Consider the following 22,510-nt stretch of genomic DNA (forward strand, 5'->3'; position numbering starts at 1 on the left):
GAGGAGAATCCGACTGGGCTGGTGCCAATATGGAAAACTGAGCAACATCATGAGAGGAGAAATACTGTTAAGCCTAAAAAGAAAGGTCTTTAATCAATGTGTGTTACCAACCATGACATATGGAGCTGAAACCTGGGCATTGTCAAATAAAATGGAAAAGAAAATAGCAGCAGCACAACACAACATGGAAAGAAATATGCTCGGAATCACATATAAAGACAGAAAAACAAATGAATGGGTGAGAAAACAAACGCAAGTCCAAGACATTATGAGAACTATCAAATTCAGTATGTGGAAGTGGGCTGGACATATCAGTAGAACAGATAATATATGGACTTCCCTAATGACATCATGGAGACCCATGGATGGGAGCAGAAATAGAGGAAGACAAAGAGTGAGATGGCGAGATGAGATAGACAAATATTGTGCATACTTTTAGCTGTTTGCAAATGCACCAAATTGTTGAATTTCAATTTCAATTTAAATTAGGAGCCTTTGCTTACTTACTAATAAAAGGCAAGTTGTCTTGTATGTTTAATATTTTATTTAAGGACAAACTTGCAGTAAGAAACATATGTTTGACCCTTAAGTAATGTTCATATTGTTACTCAGCCAACGTTTGTGGGTCTGATGGACACGTTGCATTTTGTGGCTTTTAATGCCTCACAATCAAACACTTTATGTTAAAATACTGAACAGATGTTTACTAGGGGTGTGGCAAAAAATCGATTAGAATTTGAATCGCGATTCTCACGTTGTGCGATTCAGAATCGATTCTCTAATTTTTTTTAAATCAACTTTTTTTTTTTTTTTAATTTAATTTTTTTTTTTAATTAATCAATCCAACAAAACAATACACAGCAGTACCATAACAATGCAATCCAATTCCAAAACCAAACCCGACCCAGCAACACTCAGAACTGCAATAGACAGAGCAATTGAGAGGAGACACAAACACGACACAGAACAAACCAAAAATAGTGAAACAAAAATGAATATTATCAACAGTATCAATATTATTTACAATTTCAACATAGCAGTGATTAAACATTCCTCATTAACACTATCATTAGACATTTATAAAAATAAAATGAATGAACAATAGTGTCACAGGGGCTTACACTTGCATCGCATCTCATAAGCTTGACAACACACTGTGTCCAATATTTTCACAAAGATAAAATAAGTCATATTTTTGGTTCATTTAATAGTTAAAACAAATTTACATTATTGCAATCAGTTGATAAAACATTGTCCTTTACAATTATAAAAGCTTTTTACAAAAATCTACTACTCTGCTTGCATGTCAGCAGACTGGGGTAGATCCTGCTGAAATCCTATGTATTGAATGAATAGAGAATCCTTTTGAATCGGGAAAACAATTGTTTTTGAATCGAGAATCGTGTTGAATTGAAATCGAATCGTGACCCCAAGAATCGATATTGAATCGAATTGTGGGACACCCAAAGACTCACAGCCCTAATGTATACCTTATCCCAATAAACATCTGTTCAGTATTTTAACATAAAAGTGTTTGATTGTGAGGCATTAAAAGCCACAAAATGCAACGTGTCCATCAGACCCACAAACGCTGGCTGAGTAACAACAATATGAACGTTGCACGCAAAGATGATCATGAGCCAAAGTTAGTGAGTCTCAGTTTGAAAAATTAATTAATTGTATAATTTATCTTTTAATAAAAAATGAAAACGGGTCCAACAGACCCGAACACCACACAAGGGTTAAAGGCCTACTGAAACCCACTACTACCGACCACGCAGTCTGATAGTTTATATATCAATGATGAAATCTTAACATTGCAACACATGCCAATACGGCCGGGTTAACTTACGAAGTGCAATTTTAAATTTCCTGGGAAACTTCCGGTTGAAAACGTCTATGTATGATGACGTTTGCGCGAGACGTCAATCGTTGAAGCGGAAGTATTCGGACACATTGTATCACAATACAAACAGCTCTGTTTTCATCGCAAAATTCCACAGTATTCTGGACATCTGTGTTGGTGAATCTTTTGCAATTTGTTTAATGAACAATGGAGACTGCAAAGAAGAAAGCTGTAGGTGGGATCGGTGTATTAGCGGCTGGCTGCAGCAACACAACCAGGAGGACTTTGACTTGGATAGCAGACACGCTATCCGATGCTAGCCGCCGACCGCATCGATGATCGGGTGAAGTCCTTCGTCGCGCCGTCGATCGCTGCAACGCAGGTGAGCACGGGTGTTGATGAGCAGATGAGGGCTGGCGTAGGTGGAGCGCTAATGTTTTTATCATAGCTCTGACGAGGTCCTGTAGCTAAGTTAGCTTCAATGGCGTCAATAGCAACAGCATTGCTAGGCTTCGACAGGCGGCACAGCATTAACCGTGTGGTTACAGGTCCAGTGTTTGGTAGTACTGTTGATCTTCTGTCTATCCTTCCAGTCAGGGGCTTATTTCTTTTGTTTCTATCTGCATTTAAGCACAATGCTATCACGTTAGCTCCGTAGCTAAAGGGCTTCACTGATGTATTGTCGTGGAGATAAAAGTCACTGTGAATGTCCATTTCGCGTTCTCGACTCTCATTTTCAAGAGGATTTAGTATCCGAGGTGGTTTAAAATACAAATCCATGACCCACAATAGAAAAAGGAGAAAGTGTGGAATCCAATGAGCCCTTTTACCTAAGTTACGGTCAGAGCGAAAAAAGTTTTGTCCTGCACTGCACTCTTGTCCTTCACTCTCACGTTCCTCATCCACAAATATTTCATCCTGGCTCAAATTAATGGGGTAATCGTCGCTTTCTCGGTCCGAATCGCTCTCACTGCTGGTGTAAACAATGGGGAAATGTGAGGAGCCTTTCAACCTGTGACGTCACGCTACTTCCGGTACAGGCAAGGCTTTTTTTTTTTATCAGCGACCAAAAGTTGCGAACTTTATCGTCGATGTTCTCTACTAAATCCTTTCAGCAGAAATATGGCAATATCGCGAAATGATCAAGTATGACACATAGAATGGATCTGCTATCCCCGTTTAAATAAGAAAATTTCATTTTAGTAGGCCTTTAAAGGCCTACTGAAATGAATTTTTTTTATTTAAACGGGGATAGCAGATCTATTCTATGTGTCATACTTGATCATTTCGCGATATTGCCATATTTTTGCTGAAAGGATTTAGTATAGAACAACGACGATAAAGATTGCAACTTTTGGTATCTGATAAAAAAAAGGCTTTCCCCTACCGGAAGTAGCGTGACGTAGTCAGTTGAACATATACGCAAAGTTCCCTATTGTTTACAATGATGGCCGCATGAAGTGAGAGAGATTCGGACCGAGAAAGCGACAATTTCCCCATTAATTTGAGCGAGGATGAAAGATTTGTGGATGAGTAAAGTGCAAGTGAAGGACTAGTGGGGAGTTGAAGCTATTCAGATAGGGAAGATGCTGTGAGAGCCGGGGGTGACCTGATATTCAGCTGGGAATGACTACAACAGTAAATAAACACAAGACATATATATACTCTATTAGCCACAACACAACCAGGCTTATATTTAACATGCCACAAATTAATCCTGCATAAAAACACCTGCGTGTTTGTTATGCTAGCTCCTAGCTCCTCTGCTAGCTCCTAGCTCCATAGAACACGCCAATACAATTCAAACACCTGATCAACACACACAATCACTCAGCCCAAAAGACCGTTCACCTAACCCAAGGTTCATAAAGCTTATATATTTTTAAAAAGTTACGTACGTGACGCGCACGTACGGTGCGGTACGTGTTATGCTAGCTCCTAGCTCCTATGCTAGCTCCTAGCTCCATAGAACATGCCAATACAATTCAAACACCTGATCAACACACACAATCACTCAGCCCAAAAGACCGTTCACCTAACCCAAGGTTCATAAAGCTTATATATTTTAAAAAAGTTACGTACATACGCAAAAAAAAGTTGCGCACATACGGTCAAGCGATCAAATGTTTAGAAGCCAAAGCTGCATACTCACAGTAGCACGTCTGCGTCTTTGTCATCCAAATCAAAGTCATCCTGGTAAGAGTCTGTGTTGTCCCAGTTCTCTACAGGCGTCTGTGTATCGAAGTCAAAAGTCCTCCTGGTTAGAGTCTCTGTTATCCGAGTTCTTCCATCTTGACTGCATCTTTCGGGAATGTAAACAAAGAAGCGCCGGCTGTGTACTGTTGTGGCTGACTACGTTCGAAAAATACGTCCATTTCGCACCGACAACTTTTTTCTTTGTTTGCTCAGCTTCCTTCTTCATAATGCAATGAACATGATTGAAACAGATTCACGAACACAGATGTCCAGAATACTGTGGAATTATGAAATGAAAACAGAGCTTTTTCGTATTGGCTTCAATGTGGAAGGCATACCCGTGTTCCCCGGGCTACGTCACGCGCATACGTCATCCTCAGAGGCGTTTCGAACCGGAAGTTTAGCGGCAAATTTAAAATGTCACTTTATAAGTTAACCCGGCCGTATTGGCATGTGTTATAATGTTAAGATTTCATCATTGATATATAAACTATCAGACTGCGTGGTCGGTAGTAGTGGGTTTCAGTAGGCCTTTAAAATAAAACCAATAATGCCATTTTATGTTGACCCCTTTATTTAGAAAAGTACCAAAAAGTATCAAAATGAATTTGGTACCGGTACCAACATTTTGGTAACGGGACAACACTAATTATTAGTCATGGTTTCACTCTTGCACGCTTTCTTTCATTTCTCTGCAATGCTCACTGGCGTTATGCATGCAGTTCCTATACAACATGTAACCTTTTTGAGAGACTGATGGGGAGGGGAAAAAGCGGTTTGGCGATTCGTTGAATGTACAGTTTGTTTGCGGGGCTGAGGAAATATGTCATGTCAGAGCGGTGGTTTATTCCCACGTAAGAGGGAGGAAGCCAATGAGCGGCTGCTACCTGCCTTCTCTCCCTCCCCTTCCCTCTCTCCTCCTCTTTTCCATGTCCACACAGTCACTGCCGAGCTCCAGCCTGACACATCCACAGCCTCGTCCACCACGCGAGAAACTTTTTTTTCTCAGTGCGCGTTACAACCACTATTAAGTCCTTTTACGCGTGCGTCTTTTTTTTTTTTTTTTTTTTTTTTTTTTTTGAGTCTTTTGCGCGCGGGTTTTGACTTTCCAAGGGAGAATACCCGGCTTTCTGTGGGGGTGGAAGTAAGTTAGTGAGTTAGTGCCACGCGTGGAAGGACGTGATGAGTGTAAATGACGCGAGTGGCGCGCCCCCCACTTCCAATTTGACTGTTGCGACGCCGCGCCTCCAGGCAAATTGATGCGTAAAAGTTGCTTCTTTTTTTTTTGTTTGGAAAAATAAAATACTCTAGCGTGGGACCACGCTACGTGGGTGCACCATCAGAATGGATGGTGACATGAGTGACCCCCCCACTTTATTTTATTCTACTTAATTTCACTTTTTGGGGTTTTTGAGGGGAAATTGGCGCCTGGACTAAATGCCTCCATACTGAAGTGTTTAAGTCAGAGGGGCGCCTTTTTTTTTTTTTTTTTTTTTTTTTTTAAGAGACCTATATATAAAGCGTCGGTTTCTTCCCTACAAAGACTCATTTGAACTTCCCACCGCAGAGCCAGAGCGCCATAAATAGTGCTGACATGTGGCTGTGATTTCACCAGAAGCAAGGGAAGGGTTAAAAAAAAAAAAGAAAGTCGGATGCAAAGTGAACACATAGATTATAGGAAATTAAAGCCCGGCTGCTGGATTACAGAGGCATGATTTCACCAGCATAAGCATCAAGAGGCCAGATGGAGTGAGAACAAATATATACTGTATATATATATTTATATATAGCTCGCTCTGCTTTGAAGAGAGCTACAATTAGATTGAATCATTTAAATCTGAGCATCATCAGCATCTTTTGGAGCCCCTGCGAGGACTCCAGAGGATGAAGTGTGACTGCAGCAGGTCATCAGTGATGGGATCAACTGTGCTCATGCGCCACAATCTGGATTTGCTTCTCATCTCACTGCTCTGCACGTTCTGCCTGGTAAGACTTTTCTTTTTGTTATCTTCCGACAAGCAAACCGTAAGAAAAGTATGATTTTTTTTCTCCCCCTCCCGTTCCAGCAAGAATCCAAAATAGTCACACACACAAAAAAAGCCCAATTTTTGATAACCCAATTTATGAGTTGCGAGTTTTGGGTTAAATTTTGGAGTTATTTTTATGAAGAGAAATACATTTTTGGGGTTTTAAGGGTATCATTTTATCTCAATTCTGGGTTTTCAAAACTATGAAACTATTTGGGTAAAAGGCTTTTTTTAAATTAAAAATGTACTTTTTTCTTGAAGGGAATTTGGTAACACTTTAGTATGGGGAACATATTCACCATTAATTAGTTGCTTATTAAAGTAACAAAGACTTAATTTAGAGTTATTTGGACACTAGGGGAACACATAAGGGTTAGGGTTAGGGTTACTAATAAGCAATCATTCTGAGGTTATTGAGGGAAGACTCTTAGTTAATGGCTTACTGGTTGTATAATAAGGCCATGCAGTATACGGCATTAATAATTCCTAATAATGACTAATTAAGAGCCAATATGTTACTAATTTTGCATGTTAATAAGCAACTAATTAATGGTGAATATGTGTTCCCCATACTAAAGTGTTCCCGGGAATTTTATTAAGGATCAATCTCATTAACATTATTTACAATCACACATCTTATGTATATGACAATATTTCAGCATGCTGCATAGAACTACTGTTGTTATGACCCGCTGCTTGGATCATGTTTGTTTAGTTTTTGACTCCCTCAGTTCCTGTTCTGAGCATGCACCCCTGGGTTTGTGTTTTAGTTGCCATGACGGCAGATTGTTTTCACCTGCCTCTGATTAGTGTTCGGGATGCTCACCTGCTCCTGGGCGCTAATCAGAGAGCTACTTATTCCCTGCTTTTTGCCACACTCAGTCTGGCTTTCTTATTTGCTTCCATGCCACAGTTACGACGGCTACTAATTTGATTCCTGAGCTAAGCTTTGCGTTTGTGTTCGCCTGTTTACATGCTAAGTTTTTATTGTTCACTATTCCGTTAGCTTCCCGTGCTATCGGCACGCTGGTGCTCTTTTGTTAGTATCCCGCACAATTATTGGACAATAAATAATTTTCTTACTTGCAACTTGCCTCGGGAGACCCCGCCGTGACAACAATGTCCATACTTGTAAAAAAAAAAAAATGTCAATCATATCTTGCTTTTGAGTATATCTTAATGGAATAAAAATGATTCTGATCAGTAGTTGGGAAGGAGTAGGACAAACCAGCAGTAAAATGTATCTAACCAACTATCAGGTCAAGGAGCGCTAAATTGCGCAACCCAACAGTTGGGTTTGGAATAACCCAACATTGAGCATAACTCAGCTTTTGTGTTGAATAAATTCATCCCAATAGTTGGATTATGAATCAACCAACATTGAGTTAGCATAACTCAACTTTTGGGTTAAATAATTCAACGCAAAAGTTGAGTTGAAAACATTACCCAAAATATTGAGTTCAAATAAGTCAATTAAGGGGTTCGTCCTTTTCTGAACCAGCAGTTGGGTTAAAATTGGGTTATTTTTTAGTATTTTGGTGCATGCATTACATACCCTGTATCTGTAATTGTGGTGCTGTCCCTCATATTCTGACCTTGTCATGCACCTGTGTCCTCCTGAGAACCGGCGTCAGAAATTGGTGGTGATGGTGTCAGAACTGTGCAACTCCAACCACAAACAAATGTCTACTGTAGAAGACACCATGGTTCTTGGGTGGATTTAAAGGGGAACTGCACTTTTTTGGAATTGTGCCCGTCATTCTCAATTCTTCTGCATTCTTACTGGTAAATAAATGCGAGCAAAAGTCCGCTTAAAGTTAAAGTCCCAATAGTCACACACACACTAGGTGTGGTGAAATTATCCTCTGCATTTGACCCATCCCCATGTTCACCCCCTGGGAGGTGAGGGGAGCAGTGAGCAGCAGTGGTGGCCGCGCTTGGGAATCATTGTGGTGATTTAACCCCCAATTTCAACCCCTTGATGCTGAGTGCCAAGCAGGGAGGCAATGGGTCCCATTTTTATAGTCTTTGGTATGACTCGGCCGAGGTTTGAACTCACGTCCAGTCTCAGGGCCGACACTCTAACCACAAGGCCACTGAGCAGGCTTTTTGTTAGCGTCTAACAAGCAAACCATAAGAACATTATGATTTTCCCTCTATTCCAGCAAGAATCCAAAATAGTCGCTCATTAGGTGCATTCATTACATACCCTGTGTCTGTAATTGTGTTGCTGTCCCTCACATTCTGACCCTGTTTATAAAACGTTTAAAAATAAACATCCAAACACCTCCATAAAGGTTTTTATATACACACTGTAAGTATATATGTAATGTAGTAACAGGCACATTCATAATAACATGTAGTATTTAAATTTTTTGATCGGCGCATTAATTTAACTTTTTCCTTTGACTGCAACACGGACTAATGAGAGCCAACAAACATAATACAACATCACTTACTGTACAATATCTGCTCTCACTGGGATGCCGACTGTTAGGAAGCTGACATATTTCCGCTTAGATAAAGAATGACTCAAGGTTTCTTGTGTCTTTTTCGCCATTTCCGTGTCTAAGTTGGCTGTCAAAGTTGACCAATTTCTCAGTTTATGTCCACATCATTTAACTATCAAGGTAAGAGACACGATTTGTAATGTAGAATTAACTTTCACAAGCTCCGAGGCGAGAAAGCCGCTCATAAGCTGATGATATCGATACAGCAGCATAAGGAAGTGACCTCTCTCTGATCAATGTGCCGCTTAATTTAGGTCCTCAATGTTCGCGCTTACAATAACAATATTGTTTGTACTTTGTGAATATTCAGGTCACAAAATGTAAATGGAGTAGTGTTGGCACTTTTCGGATAGTTTTTTTGGGGGTTTTATGGTCGGAATAAACACAATGACGTCATGACTCATGTTGGCTCCATTGTAAGCAGACTTTTATCTACGAGTTAGAAAGCTTTAAAAAGAGACTTGTGTTCTTGTACCTCATAAGGATTGTGAATTAAAGTTCCCAAAAAAACGCAGTCCACCAAACATGCTCTTTCTTAACACCTTCACCGTGATTATGTGCCAGTTAAAGTGCTGTTAAACATGGAATGGACCACCACCGGGTATACTCTACTGCAAAGAAATGTAATAATTGACACAAAATGGAAGGAATGCCATTTTTGCACATTCCTGGGTCAAATATGCATAGAATATATTATGAATCGACATCATCCTCATATTGTTAGTCAGTCCGTCTCATGGATTTGACAATGCAAGCCTTTTAATTGTTTGCAAAGCTCCTGAACTTGCTTGATGCACCGCTTTCAAACCACATGCCTTGGGCAAAGTTAAGGATGCATGTTTACTGGGTGCAAGTTATGAAATCAGCGCTAGGAATTAACACCCCCAGAGAGGACAATAATGTTGAACATACTCCACATGCTAGATCCAGTGCAGTTAACTCTGCCTTTGCAAAGATGATCATGTGTTTATGCCAAGGGTGTCAAACGTACGGCCCGAGAGCCGGATCAGGCCCGCGAACAGGTTTCATCCGGCCTGCGGGATGAGTTTGCTAAGTATAAAAATAAACCTGAAATTTTTGAATGAAAGAAACAGCTGTTCTAAATGTGTCCAGTGGATATCGCAATAACAATTATTGTATCTTTGTCATACTTGCCAACCCTCGCGGTTTTACCGGGAGACTCCCGGAATTCAGCGCCTCTCCCGATAACCTCCCGGAAAAAATGTTCTCCCGATAAACTTACGGAATTCAGCCGGAGCTGGAGGCCACGCCCCCTTCCAGCTCCATGCGGACCTGAGTGGGGACAGCGGCGACAGTCTGTTTTCACGTCCGCGTTCCCACGATATAAACAGTGTGCCTGCCCAATCACTTTATAACTGTAGAATGATCGAGGGCGAGTTCTTGGTTTCTTATGTGGGTTTATTGTTAGGCAGTTTCATTAACGTCCTCCCAGCGCGGTAACAACACACAACAACAGCAGTCACGTTTTCGTTTACCGTAAAGCAGTTCGTCTGCCGTAAACAGCAATGTTGTGACACTCTTAAACAGGACAATACTGCCATCTACTGGATAGCCTCCGGAACACTGAAATTGAAGTATTTATTTTATGTATATGTATAATAAAATATATATATATATATATATATATATATATATATATATATATATATATATATATATATATATATATATATATATATATATATATATATATATATATATAGCTAGAATTCACTGAAAGTCAAGTATTTCATACATATATATTTATATGAAATATATATGAAATACTCGAGTTGGTGAATTCTAGCTGTAAATATACTCCTCCCCTCTTAACCACGCCCCCAACCACGCCCCCCGCCCCCACCCACATACCCGCCCCGTCCCCCGGAATCGGAGGTCTCAAGGTTGGCAAGTATGATCTTTGTAGATGATGCTACATACAGTATGTACAAAATAAACCACATGATGTTAGTACATCAGTCGAGGAAAATGATCAAACTACATAAATAACATACTGTAATTAGACATGATTGTTTTTATCTTGATTGAAAATTAACATCAATGAGTTGACTGATGAACATTATCACATAAGTTATTCAGAAAATATAAATAACGACAAACAAAGTATGTATACAATTAACCGCAACAGGTAACTGTAAAAAAACAAAACAACAACATTATAATTTGTGCAATTTCAGAATGTGCATGTTCTATTTTTTAAACAAAGAAAACAATCTAAAGTTGTCTTTATTTTTAAGTTATCGTGCCGTGATTTTACCAGTCTGGCCCACTTGAGAGTAGATTTTTTTCCATGTGGCCCCTGATCTAAAATGAGTTTGACACCCCTGGTTTATGCTTAACAACGTGGATGTACTTTTCACTAACTGCATCATAACGCACTGGTGAAGTAGTGACATGGTGGCAGTAAAGACTGTACAAAATCAAACCAATAATGAACGATAGAATAACAATTTGGATAGCATGAGAAAGTGGAAAGGAAACAGTAGCTCTCTTTCGGCGCATTGTTATTATTTTACAAATGTATTGCAGTACCAGAACCAATGTTGTTCAAGTGCAAGGAGCAGACCGCTCAGTCAGCATTAATACCTGGGATGAGTTCATTGTACACATCAGTTTAAAGCGCTTTCAGAGGTAGACAAAGCCAGTTTATAGTCAGTACGTTTACTCCCAATGATAATTGATTCAATAAAGGCGTTAATCGGAGTGTTTAGTAAGACTTTTAAATGTTACTGACGGTGTATTTGGTCAGGATTGACAGTTCCCTCAATAAATGCAGCTAACCTCAGCATTAACCCATTCTCTTCCTTATTTGGTGGCCTGTGCGCCTCTATATATGTTGTAGTTTGTAATGATTGTGGCTGTTTTTCCTTTATTCCTTCACCGCAGTTGTGTTTGGGTAGACCAGGGTTGTCCAAAGTGCAACTTTGGGGCCATTTTCAGCCCGCAGCTACGCAACCATTCAGTGACGTCGTCGACAAAAGTCATCAATCAAATTTGTCGATAATAGTCGGTGATGTAATAAACCTGCATGCAGCAAAAAATATGATTAAAAACCACACACGTCCATCCATCCATCCATTTTCTACCGCTTGTCCCTTTTGGGAGCAGCCTATCTCAGCTGCATTCGGGCGGAAGGCGGTGTACACCCTGGACAAGTCGCCACCTCATCGCAGGGCCAACACAGATAGACAGACAACATTCACACTCACATTCACACGTCAAATACACAAATATCTCGCTCAATTTGCCCTGCTTTTCATGGCAGTACATCTGTCATTTGGGAGCATTTGAAGCGGATGCATGTCGGACTTTTGGAGGACACGATCTGTGACTCTCCTCTGTAAGATAGATCGCTTGTCGCTCCGACAACATTTTAGTAGTTATTTCTCAAACAGCCTAATAAGCAGCATAGTCACGGTAAAAATAAATACCGTATTGTTTGGACTATAAGGCCCACTAAAAATCCTTTCATTTTCTCAAAACTCGACAGTGCGCCTTATAACCCGGTGTGCCTAATGTACGGAATCATTTTGGTTGTACATACCGACCTCAAAACTATTTTATTTGCTACATGGTGAAATAATAAGTGTGACCAGTAGATGGCAGTCACACATAAGAGATATGTGTAAACTGCAATATGACTCAAGTAAACAATACCAACATTTTATATGTTCCATTGAAAATATAGAACATTACACACGGCGCTCAAAAATCTATACAGATATTTTATTACGACTTTGGTAAGCTATGGAGCCGCACCGCTTGATGGATTGTACTGTGTTTCAACATAGGAGTATTATTATGGTGTGTGGATAAGGTAAGACATATTATCTGGTGTTTTGTTTCGCAATATTATGCACCTGCTGATCTGTATTTGGGATCTGCATAAGTCCGTCCGCCTTTGTAGTCTGTGACGACAGCGTAGTCGATAAGCTTCTTCTTTTTCTCTATCTTCTTGTTATGGGACATTCATTCTCCGTGTTTGCCATTTCTAATTTAAAGTAGTGTAAAGTTCTTACTTATATCTGTCAGTAAACTCCCCATGAAAGCGCTAAAACCCAAGGAACTTTAGTTATTAGAGAGTTCCGGTCGGACGGTTTTTCACGGTACACATTTCCGGCGTTGTTATTGCACTAGTGAGCCACGGATGAGGAGATGCTGCTCCGTTATTGATTTAAGTAAAGTCTGAATGTCATTAAAACAGTTAGCTCCATCCATCAATACGGGACCTCCCAATAATGTCTAAAATTAGCACAGACGTCATCACCTGAACACATTATGCAACATGCTAGTTTAGCCACTACCAAAACAACCCGTCAGTCACCATGGATTGAATTTAAACAATTAAAGATGCTAACGTCATAGTAAATAAACCCACCTTGGCACTAGGCATCAAGGGTTGGAATTGGGGGTTGAATCACCAAAATGATTCCCGAGCGCGGCCACTGCTGCTGCTCACTGCTGCTGCTCACTGCTCCCCTCACTTCCCAAGGGGTGAACATGGGGATGGGTCAAATGCAGAGGATAATTTTTACCACACCTAGTGTGTGTGTGACTATCGTCGGTACTTTAACTTTAACTTAACTTCCACTGCTCGATGCTCAGCTTCTTTGTGTCGAAGCTATTTTAACATTTAGGGAGCGTGTTATAACAAAGAAAAAGAAAAAAACTACGGTGGTTTGGCATACATGTTGCTTTCGGCATGCAACATGTTGATAGTATTTGTTTAATTTCCGATACATTTTTAACATAAATGAATATGTATGTGAATTATAACCTTGTCAGACCATACCATCATCCAAAGAGTGGAATGCTACAATTTAAGAATAAGAAGAAAATAAGGGTAACACGTTAGTATGGGGAACATATTCACTATTAATTAGTTGCTTATTAAAGTAACATATACTTAATTTAGAGTTATTTGGACATTAGGGGAACATATAAGGTTAAGGTTAGGGTTAGGGTTAGGGCAGGCCTGGCCCTAACCAATCTGGCGCCCTAGGCAAGATTTTAGATGGCGCCCCCCCACATCGGCAGTGAAGTGTATATACTCACAAGAAACCGAATAGCTTTGTCTTTGACCTTTTTTTTTACTTAAAGAAAGCAAATTAACATATTATATGAGAATGTTATGTTATGATTATCTTTAACCGAATCACAGCAGTGCTCAAATTAAAAAACAGCATTCCCTCTCATGTGATATTGCTTAATTAACATTAATGATGTGCACTTTAACAACTAGGCTTACAACTATACCTAATACATAAAGGGGTGGAAAAGTGACTATTACCTGCAGGGCAAACATTAGCTAACCAGAAGGCAATAACAATGTAAACAAAAAACACCTGCTTAAAAGATCTAATACAAATGTCCCTGAGGAATGTAAGGTGGGAGTACTGTAATTACCTAACGTTACATTATTATTTTCCATAACAATTTAGCCCCCTCCACAATATTAACCCGACGTTAAAACAGAACTAGCACTTGCCGAATCATGTAACATTAGCCTAATGCTAAAAAGCCAGATTACTATCACATTCTGTAACAGACAAATAATTTCATGTAGGCTAATGTTACCTACCTGCTACCTTGTCTTTACCTACCTGCTACCTTGTCTTTTTCTCGGGGGGGGGGGGCGTAATGTTGTAACAAATAATATTTCTATTAAATAGGCTTTACTTTGCATTTTAATTAACGTGGGATTATTTTTTGTATTTAGAAATAATAGTACCAACTTTTTTTTTATTTTATTTTTTTTCTCCAACATTTGTGGCCCCCTGATGGACGGCGCCCTTAGCATTTGCCTATACGGCCTATGCCACGGGCCGGCCCTGGGTTAGGGTTAGGGATACTAAAAAGCAATAATTCTGAGGTTATAGAGAGAAGACTCTTAGTTAATGGCTTACTGGTTGAATAATAAGGCCATGCAGAATAAGGCATTAATAAGTACTTAATTACTACTTAAGAGCCAATTTGTTACTAATTTGCATGTTCATAATCAACTAATTAATGGTGAATATGTCTTTCCCATACTAAAGTGTTACCAAAATAAGATATAGAAAACCCATTTAATTTTCTAGGGACCCACTCAAAACCCTATCTGTGGGGACTCACTCCATTGAAAACATCACTGGTTTTAACAATTGACTTTGTCAATGTCACCTGTAACCTATACACAAAAATTTATATTTTTTCTCCGCATAGTTTGCATTGAATTGGTTTTAGCGTCTTTGATGTACAAAATCAATCAAAGTGGCCCTGCGCTTTCTTCATTTTTCAGTTAAAGCCTTGAGTGGAAAACGTATTATTATTCAGTCATTGGTGGAGCATAATATTGTTTTTAATATTGTTTTTAACATAGCTGTGCAGCACTTTGGAAACATTCTTGTTGTGTAAATGTGCTATATAAATAAAGTGGATTGGATTGGATTGAAAAACACTGGACACCCCTTGGGTAGATGCATAGGCTGTAAATCCAGATAACGTCTGGTGGGTTAATACTCTGCATCCATACCTTTCTAGTTCTCTAGTTTTGTGTTTAAATTCCTAAATCCAGCGCAGTAAAAACAAAGATATTTTGAAGTGCCGCTAAAGATGTCCATATGGCAGAAGGCCTGCTGCTTCCACAGCAAGTTGTCTCTGTGTGTCTTGGCTGAGTCCTGCTGTGCATTCAACAGCCACTACTTGGCACATGTTTTAAGAGAACATTGCAACCCAACCCCTCAGCGTGTGGCCCATCAGCGGCACGGCAGTGCACCTCCAACCTCACCTTTGTCCACGGCTTACGTTAAGTGACGAGTACCCACTTTAAGCTCGGTCTGTTTGTTCACCCACCCGTCCTTCCCCTGCCGCTTCGCTTTTTTCCGAGCCGTGACCGAGCAAAAAGAAGAAAGGGACGCGGGCGCCTCGGATGCCAAAGCAAAGAGTGGAAAGTCTGCGTCTCTGTAGAGAGAACACAACGCTTTTTTTAATTCGAACATGGATGACTCGTGCCACTTTCCATCGATTTAAAACCCCCAACTAACCATTATTTTTTATCCAAGTGCTGTTTAAAATGACAAGACCTAAACCCCAAATGGATGCATTTTGTCCACACCACAAACTTTACTGACATATTTAAAAACAGGAACTAACAAACTGTTGAGCCTCTTAATTAGGGACGTCCAAATTGTGGCTCCGGGGCCATTTTTGGACTGCAGCTCAGTTTTGACTGGCTATAGCAGAATCTAAAAATAATATTAACCAAGAAAACGCAGAAAGGCGCACTTAAAATCCTTTTTTTCCCCTCAAAACTCGACAGTGCGCGTTATAACCCGGTGCGCCTAATGTACGGAATAATTCTGGTTTTGCTTACCGACCTCGAAGCAATTTTATTTGGTACATGGTGTAATGATAAGTGTGACCAGTAAAAGGCAGTCAAACATAAGAGATACGCGTAGGCTACACTATGATGGCAATATTAGTCAAGTAAACAACACCATTACACACGGCGCTCAAAAATCTATCAACATGATTTAGTACAACTTTGGTAAGCTATGAAGCCGCACCGCTTGATGGATTGTACTGTGCTTCAACATAGGAGTATTACTATGGTGTGTGTATAAGGTAAGACATATTATGCAAAAGCAACTTTTCTTACCTTCTGGTACCTGCTGATTTGTATTTGGGATCTGCATAAATCCTGAAAAATTACGTGCAGACTTTGTAGTCGATAAGCTTCTTCTTTTTCTCTATCTTCTTGTTATGGGACATTCATCCTCCGCTGTTGCCCTTTCTAATATAAAGTAGTGTAAAGTTCTTACTTATATCTGTCAGTAAACTTGCCATGAAAGCGATAAAACATAACGGTGTAGTGAGTTCACATTATTCACCCAAGAAACTTTAGTTATTATAAAGTTCCGTTTCCGGTGTTGTTGTTTCCGGACGAGGAGATGCTGCTCTGTTAGTGATTTAAGTAAAGTCTGAATGTCATTAAAACAGTTAGCTCCATCTTTTGACACTTCTTCCACTCCCGTCCTTGCACGCTACACCGCTACAACAAAGATGACGGGGAGAAGACGCTGCCGAAGGTGAGCCACGTAAATAAGACCGCCCACGAAACGGCGCATCCGGAAGCGACTGTCAGAAAGCGGCTTGAAGATGATCTGTAAAACATAATCTATGCAACATTTTGACCAAAGAACCACCATTACATGTTATGTAGACCATAAGGAAGTGTTTTACATTTGGAAAATAAAAAATATATATATATATACACTACCGTTCAAAAGTTTGGGGTCACATTGAAATGTCCTTATTTTTGAAGGAAAAGCACTGTACTTTTCAATGAAGATAACTTTAAACTAGTCTTAACTTTAAAGAAATACACTCTATACATTGCTAATGTGGTAAATGACTATTCTAGCTGCAAATGTCTGGTTTTTGGTGCAATATCTACATAGGTGTATAGAGGCCCATTTCCAGCAACTATCACTCCAGTGTTCTAATGGTACAATGTGTTTGCTCATTGGCTCAGAAGGCTAATTGATGATTAGAAAACCCTTGTGCAATCATGTTCACACATCTGAAAACAGTTTAGCTCGTTACAGAAGCTACAAAACTGACCTTCCTTTGAGCAGATTGAGTTTCTGGAGCATCACATTTGTGGGGTCAATTAAACGCTCAAAATGGCCAGAAAAAGAGAACTTTCATCTGAAACTCAACAGTCTATTCTTGTTCTTAGAAATGAAGGCTATTCCACAAAATTGTTTGGGTGACCCCAAACTTTTGAACGGTAGTGTATATATAACTCCTTTAATGCGCCCTATAATCCAGTGCGCCTTATATATGAAAAACGATCAAAAATAGACCATTCATTGGCAGTGCGCCTTATAATCCGGTGCGCCCTATGGTCCGGAAAATACGGTATATGGCCCACTGTGGAAAAAATTTGGACACACCTGCTCTGAATCTTATGTGAGAACTCTCGGCGTGTGCATGTTCAGCATCAGTGTCTTCATTGTGTCTCACAGCACAGCAGACAAGCAAGACTAACAGCTTGCAAACAAACAGCCTTACTTCAGCATAACAACTGTCCTCACTTACGCGGTTATCGCATTTATTAAGCGGAAGCAGCGCTTTGCGGGAAGCGCGGCGGGTGTTTAATTCGGACCTCATGACAGTGCTGGCTCGCCTGTGCTTGCATGCACTGTGTCGCTCTGATGACATTGGACATTTTGTTTGCGCACGTCAGTTTCTCGTATGTGATTACTGCGCGATGTGACGCAGAGTTTCAAGCATTATCCCGATCAGTGCACTGCTTGACTTGTGTATGCATAAAGATTTATAACGCTCATGGCTAAAATGACATTAGAACAGTCGCAACAGGCTGTGGCAGGGATGCTGACGCGGCGATAAAGACAAATGCATTAGGGCGGTTTGTTTTGGTCTCCTATACAATCATTACAGATGATCTTTTCAGTTTATTAGACTAAACATTATAGAAACAATGTATGTTTGTTGAAGTACAAAAGTGCATGGAGGCCACACTGTGCAGGAACAATATGACAGGATGTTGTATTATAAGAATAACGTTGTGTATTGAGGATTATAGCATACCATTTTAGGATAGCTAAGTCATACACTATATTGCCAAAAGTATTTGGCCACCTGCCTTGACTCACATATGAACTTGAAGTGCCATCCCATTCCTAACCCATAGGGTTCAATATGATGTCGGTCCACCTTTTGCAGCTATTATAGCTTCAACTCTTCTGGGAAGGCTGTCCACAAGGTTGCGGAGTTTGTTTATAGGAATTTTTGACCAATTGTTCCAAAAGCGCATTGGTGAGATCACACACTGATATTGGTCGAGAAGGCCTGGCTCTCAGTCTCCGTTCTAATTCATCCCAAAGGTGTTCTATTGGATTCAGGTCAGGACTCTGTGCAGGCCAGTCAAGTTCATCCACACCAGACTCTGTCATCCATGTCTTGATGGACCTTGCTTTGTCCACTGGTGCACAGTCATGTTGGAAGAAGAAGGGGCCCGCTCCAAACTGCTCCCACAAGGTTGGGAGCATGGAATTGTCCAAAATATTTTGGTATCCTGGAGCTTTCAAAGTTCCTTTCACTGGAACTAAGGGGCCAAGCCCAACTCCTGAAGAACAACCCCACACCATAATCCCTCCTCCACCAAAGTTCACGCTCGGCACAATGCAGTCAGAAATGTAGCGTTCTCCTGGCAACCTCCAAACCCAGACTCGTCCAATCAGATTGCCGGATGAAAAAGTGTGATTCATCACTCCAGAGAAGGTGTCTCCACTGCTCTAGAGTCCAGTGGTGACGTGCTTTACACCACTGCATTCGACTGCATTGGACTTGGTGATAGGTGGCCAATATTTTTGGCAATATAGTGTATCACAAGTAAAAATGTTTTGCAGAAAAAATATTGTATACAACCCTCTAAAAATGTTTATTCTATGATAAAATATTAGGGGATAAAAATGTGTATTAAGTAAAAGCATTACATTAAAAATGCTGTAATAAGACAAAGTCATACCATTTGGGTAAAGAATACATTGTTATAACATTGTGTGGAAAAAAGTTGTAATATTATGCATAGTGGGCAGCACGGTGGAACAGGGGTTAGTACGTGTGCCTCACAATACGAAGGTCCTGGGCCCGGGATCATTCTGTGTGGAGTTTGTATGTCGTCCCCGTGACTGCGTGGGTTCTCTCCGGGTACTCCGGCTTCCTCCCACCTCCAAAGACATGCACCTGGGGATAGGTTGATTGGCAACACTAAATTGTCCCGAGTGTGTGAATGTGAGTGTGAATGTTGTCTGGCGACAGCTGGGATAGGCTCCAGCACCCCCCACGACCCCGTAAGGGACAAGCAGTAGCAAATGGATGGATGGATTGTGCAGAGTTTCAGAGAACAGAGTTGTTGTATTAAGGGAGAAAAAAAACCTAAACATTTTCACATCTGAATTTGTTAGGCTCGGTCCTACGTTGGACCCTAGAAGCAGAGCAGAAGAGCAAAAATAAAGTGTTTATTCTAGCAAGCACAAGAGAACAAATAGGAATCTATGGCATGGATGGGAGTGTTAGTCCCATGAAAAATGACTTTTAAAAAATGACTAAAACAGGTTAGAATCCAGGAGCTGATTGGCATGGACTGTGTGTAGGGAACGACACCAAGGAAAGAACCAGCAGCAATCAGCTTAAGAAGCTAAACGGTAATTGGCCTCAGGCGTGCTCAGGACGCCTGCTGGGCGTCATGGCAACTGGAGAGAGAGAGAGAGAGAGAAAGAGAGAGAGAGAGAGAGAGAGAGAGAGAGAGAGAGAGAGAGAGAGAGAGAGAGAGAGAGAGAGAGAGAGAGAGAGAGAAAAGCAGGATTGTAACAAAAGTTTGAATATTAAGTTGTTGATTTCATTGTTTTAATGCTACCCAACAATTGTATTTAAATGTTTTTATAACAAAGAATACAACATTGGGGATAGGTTGATTGGCAACACTAAATTGGCCCCCCTATGATGACTTGTCCAGGGTGTACCTCGCCTTCAGCCTGAGTTGGGATAGGCTCCAGTACCCCCTGCGACTCCGAAAGGGACAAGCGGTAGGAAATGGATGGATGGATTATTATGCGACATCTAGGGGCCACATTAATTAATCAAATCATGATGCAGTAAGTTGAATGATGCGGACACGTTTATTACTGAATACTTTCTAATACGCTTCTCCTGTGGTGACTTATGCAACTATAACTGTTTGAACTGAAATATTGTTCAATTAAAGACACTTATTTCTTATGACTAGCTTGCGTGCTAATGTGTGCTTAGCTGTTGTGTAGCTGCTACCTCCTAGTAGCCTAGAGCCCACAACATGCTGTAGGGCTGCTTGGATACGAATGCTCGATTTGAAGAATGTACATGTTTTTTGCTGATATCGGACCGATATCGGTTATCAATATCTAATAGGTACAATCCTACACTAAATTCGGGCGAGGTATCATGGCCGATTTTCTAAATTAATTTCAATTCAAAAGGTTCTAAATCAATTAATCTCAGTTTGATTTGATTCGATCAAATTTGACCTACACTTAAATATTGTTGTTACAAAATACAAATGTACTCTATATATAAAATGTAAATAAATATGAATACTAATGTTTTTTTTTCTTCACCATAAGCAACTTTGGACAGTTTAAACCAGGGGTCCCCAAACTTTTTGACTCGGGGGGTTGGGGGGGGTGTGGGGGGGGGTGTGGGGGGGGCTGTATATATATATATATATATATACACATATACTGTATGTGTGTGTATATATATATATATATATATATATATATATATATATATATATATATATATATATATATATATATATATATATATATATATATATATATATATATATATACCATTTTGTTGACATTTAAGTGGCGAAAAACTTGATCCTTTTTCTGTACAATTGCAATGAATGGAAACTGACCTTTTGAATTAGATTTATTTTTTGACACAATTATGATTGTCATCTAAGTATATACAACTTGTTTTTTAAGCTGAATTTTAGTTTAATCTGTAAACTATGTAAAATATCATAATACTGTATTCATCAGTGTTCCCACCAGATTGCCAATATACATGTAAGGGTGGGGGCGTGGCTAATATGACGTGATCATATTTATGATGTCATGATTACTTTGCAATGATGTATGTATTTTCTTTTAAAAGGCTAAACAAATATTTTACATACATTTAAAAACAAATCTGTGTTGTTAGTATTTAAATATATTTTTCTTATTCTTTATCATTTTGCTCTATTCTTCAATTATTGCTGCTTACTGTAAAATGTAACACACAGTATGTTCTGGCCTTACTGAATGTCGGAATTTTGTTTGTCAAATATGTAAACAGTACTTTAAACTAGAGATTGAACAAAAAACTAACTTGTGGTGGTTTGTTGATATTCCCGACAATGAAGTCACGGTAAAACTAAGTATACAAAGAAAAGTACATTAATATACACATGAAGTGCGCTTACTTGTAGGATTCATGTTAAGTTAATAATACAGTTTGGTATAAACTGGAAAAAAAGCAATACAATTATTCAGGACGAAGGTTGGCTCTAATGCCGCTAGCTTAATGCTAACGCATAATGGACCAGCTCATTGACAGGCTAACAAAAATTAGCAGGGCCAATCGGAATGTGGGAGGAAGCCGGAGTAACCAAAAAAAACAATACAGAGATGTCCAAACGCTTGTTTAAAGATGCACACAGTGTAAAGTTAGACGTTATTGTCGGTAGTAATGTCAAAATTAGGCTTGAACAAGAAATGCATTTCTAATTTGAAACACCTTTTTTTCAAACTTTTTTCCCTCCTTACTTTTGCCGAATGCCAACTCTGTTCCAGGGTTGGTCAGGTGTGCTCCAGCACACCAGCTGTTGCGCTTATGCTGACAGGAGATTTAGATGCACATTTTTCAAAACAAATTATAGAGGAACATTTTTATGATATTTGAGATGTTTTTCAAACTAATTAGGGCCAACCATAATTAGACTGCCGTATTTTTCGGACTGTAAGGCGCATTTAAAATCCTTTAATTTTCTCAAAACTCGACAGTGCGCCTTATAACGCGGTGCGCCTAATGTACGGAATAATTTTGGTTCTGCTTACCGACCTGGAAGCTATTTTATTTGGTACATGGTGAAATGATAAGTGTGACCAGTAGATGGCAGTCACACATAAAAGATAAGTGTAGACTGCAATATGATGGCAGTCACACATAAGAGATAAGTGTAGACTGCAATATGACTCAAATAAACAACACCAAAATGTTATATGTTCCATTGAAAATATAGAACATTACACATGGCGTTCAAAAATCTATCAAGATATTTTAATACGACTTTGGTAAGCTATAAAGCT

General features: G+C 39.7%; 1 protein-coding gene across 1 annotated transcript in view; it reads left to right on the top strand.

The window, feature by feature from the left end:
* Positions 1-5,616: 5,616 nt before the first annotated feature.
* The window catches only part of pth1r (parathyroid hormone 1 receptor), a 211,141-nt gene continuing 194,247 nt past the window's right edge, over positions 5,617-22,510 (top strand). The window contains exon 1 of the mRNA XM_062022463.1: positions 5,617-6,028. Within this exon, the coding sequence (XP_061878447.1) occupies positions 5,927-6,028 (102 nt within the window). The 5' untranslated portion in view covers positions 5,617-5,926. The remainder of the gene's footprint in view (positions 6,029-22,510) is intronic.

This window comes from Entelurus aequoreus, linkage group LG16 (genome assembly GCF_033978785.1).
Source record: "Entelurus aequoreus isolate RoL-2023_Sb linkage group LG16, RoL_Eaeq_v1.1, whole genome shotgun sequence".
NCBI classification, from domain to species: domain Eukaryota; kingdom Metazoa; phylum Chordata; class Actinopteri; order Syngnathiformes; family Syngnathidae; genus Entelurus; species Entelurus aequoreus.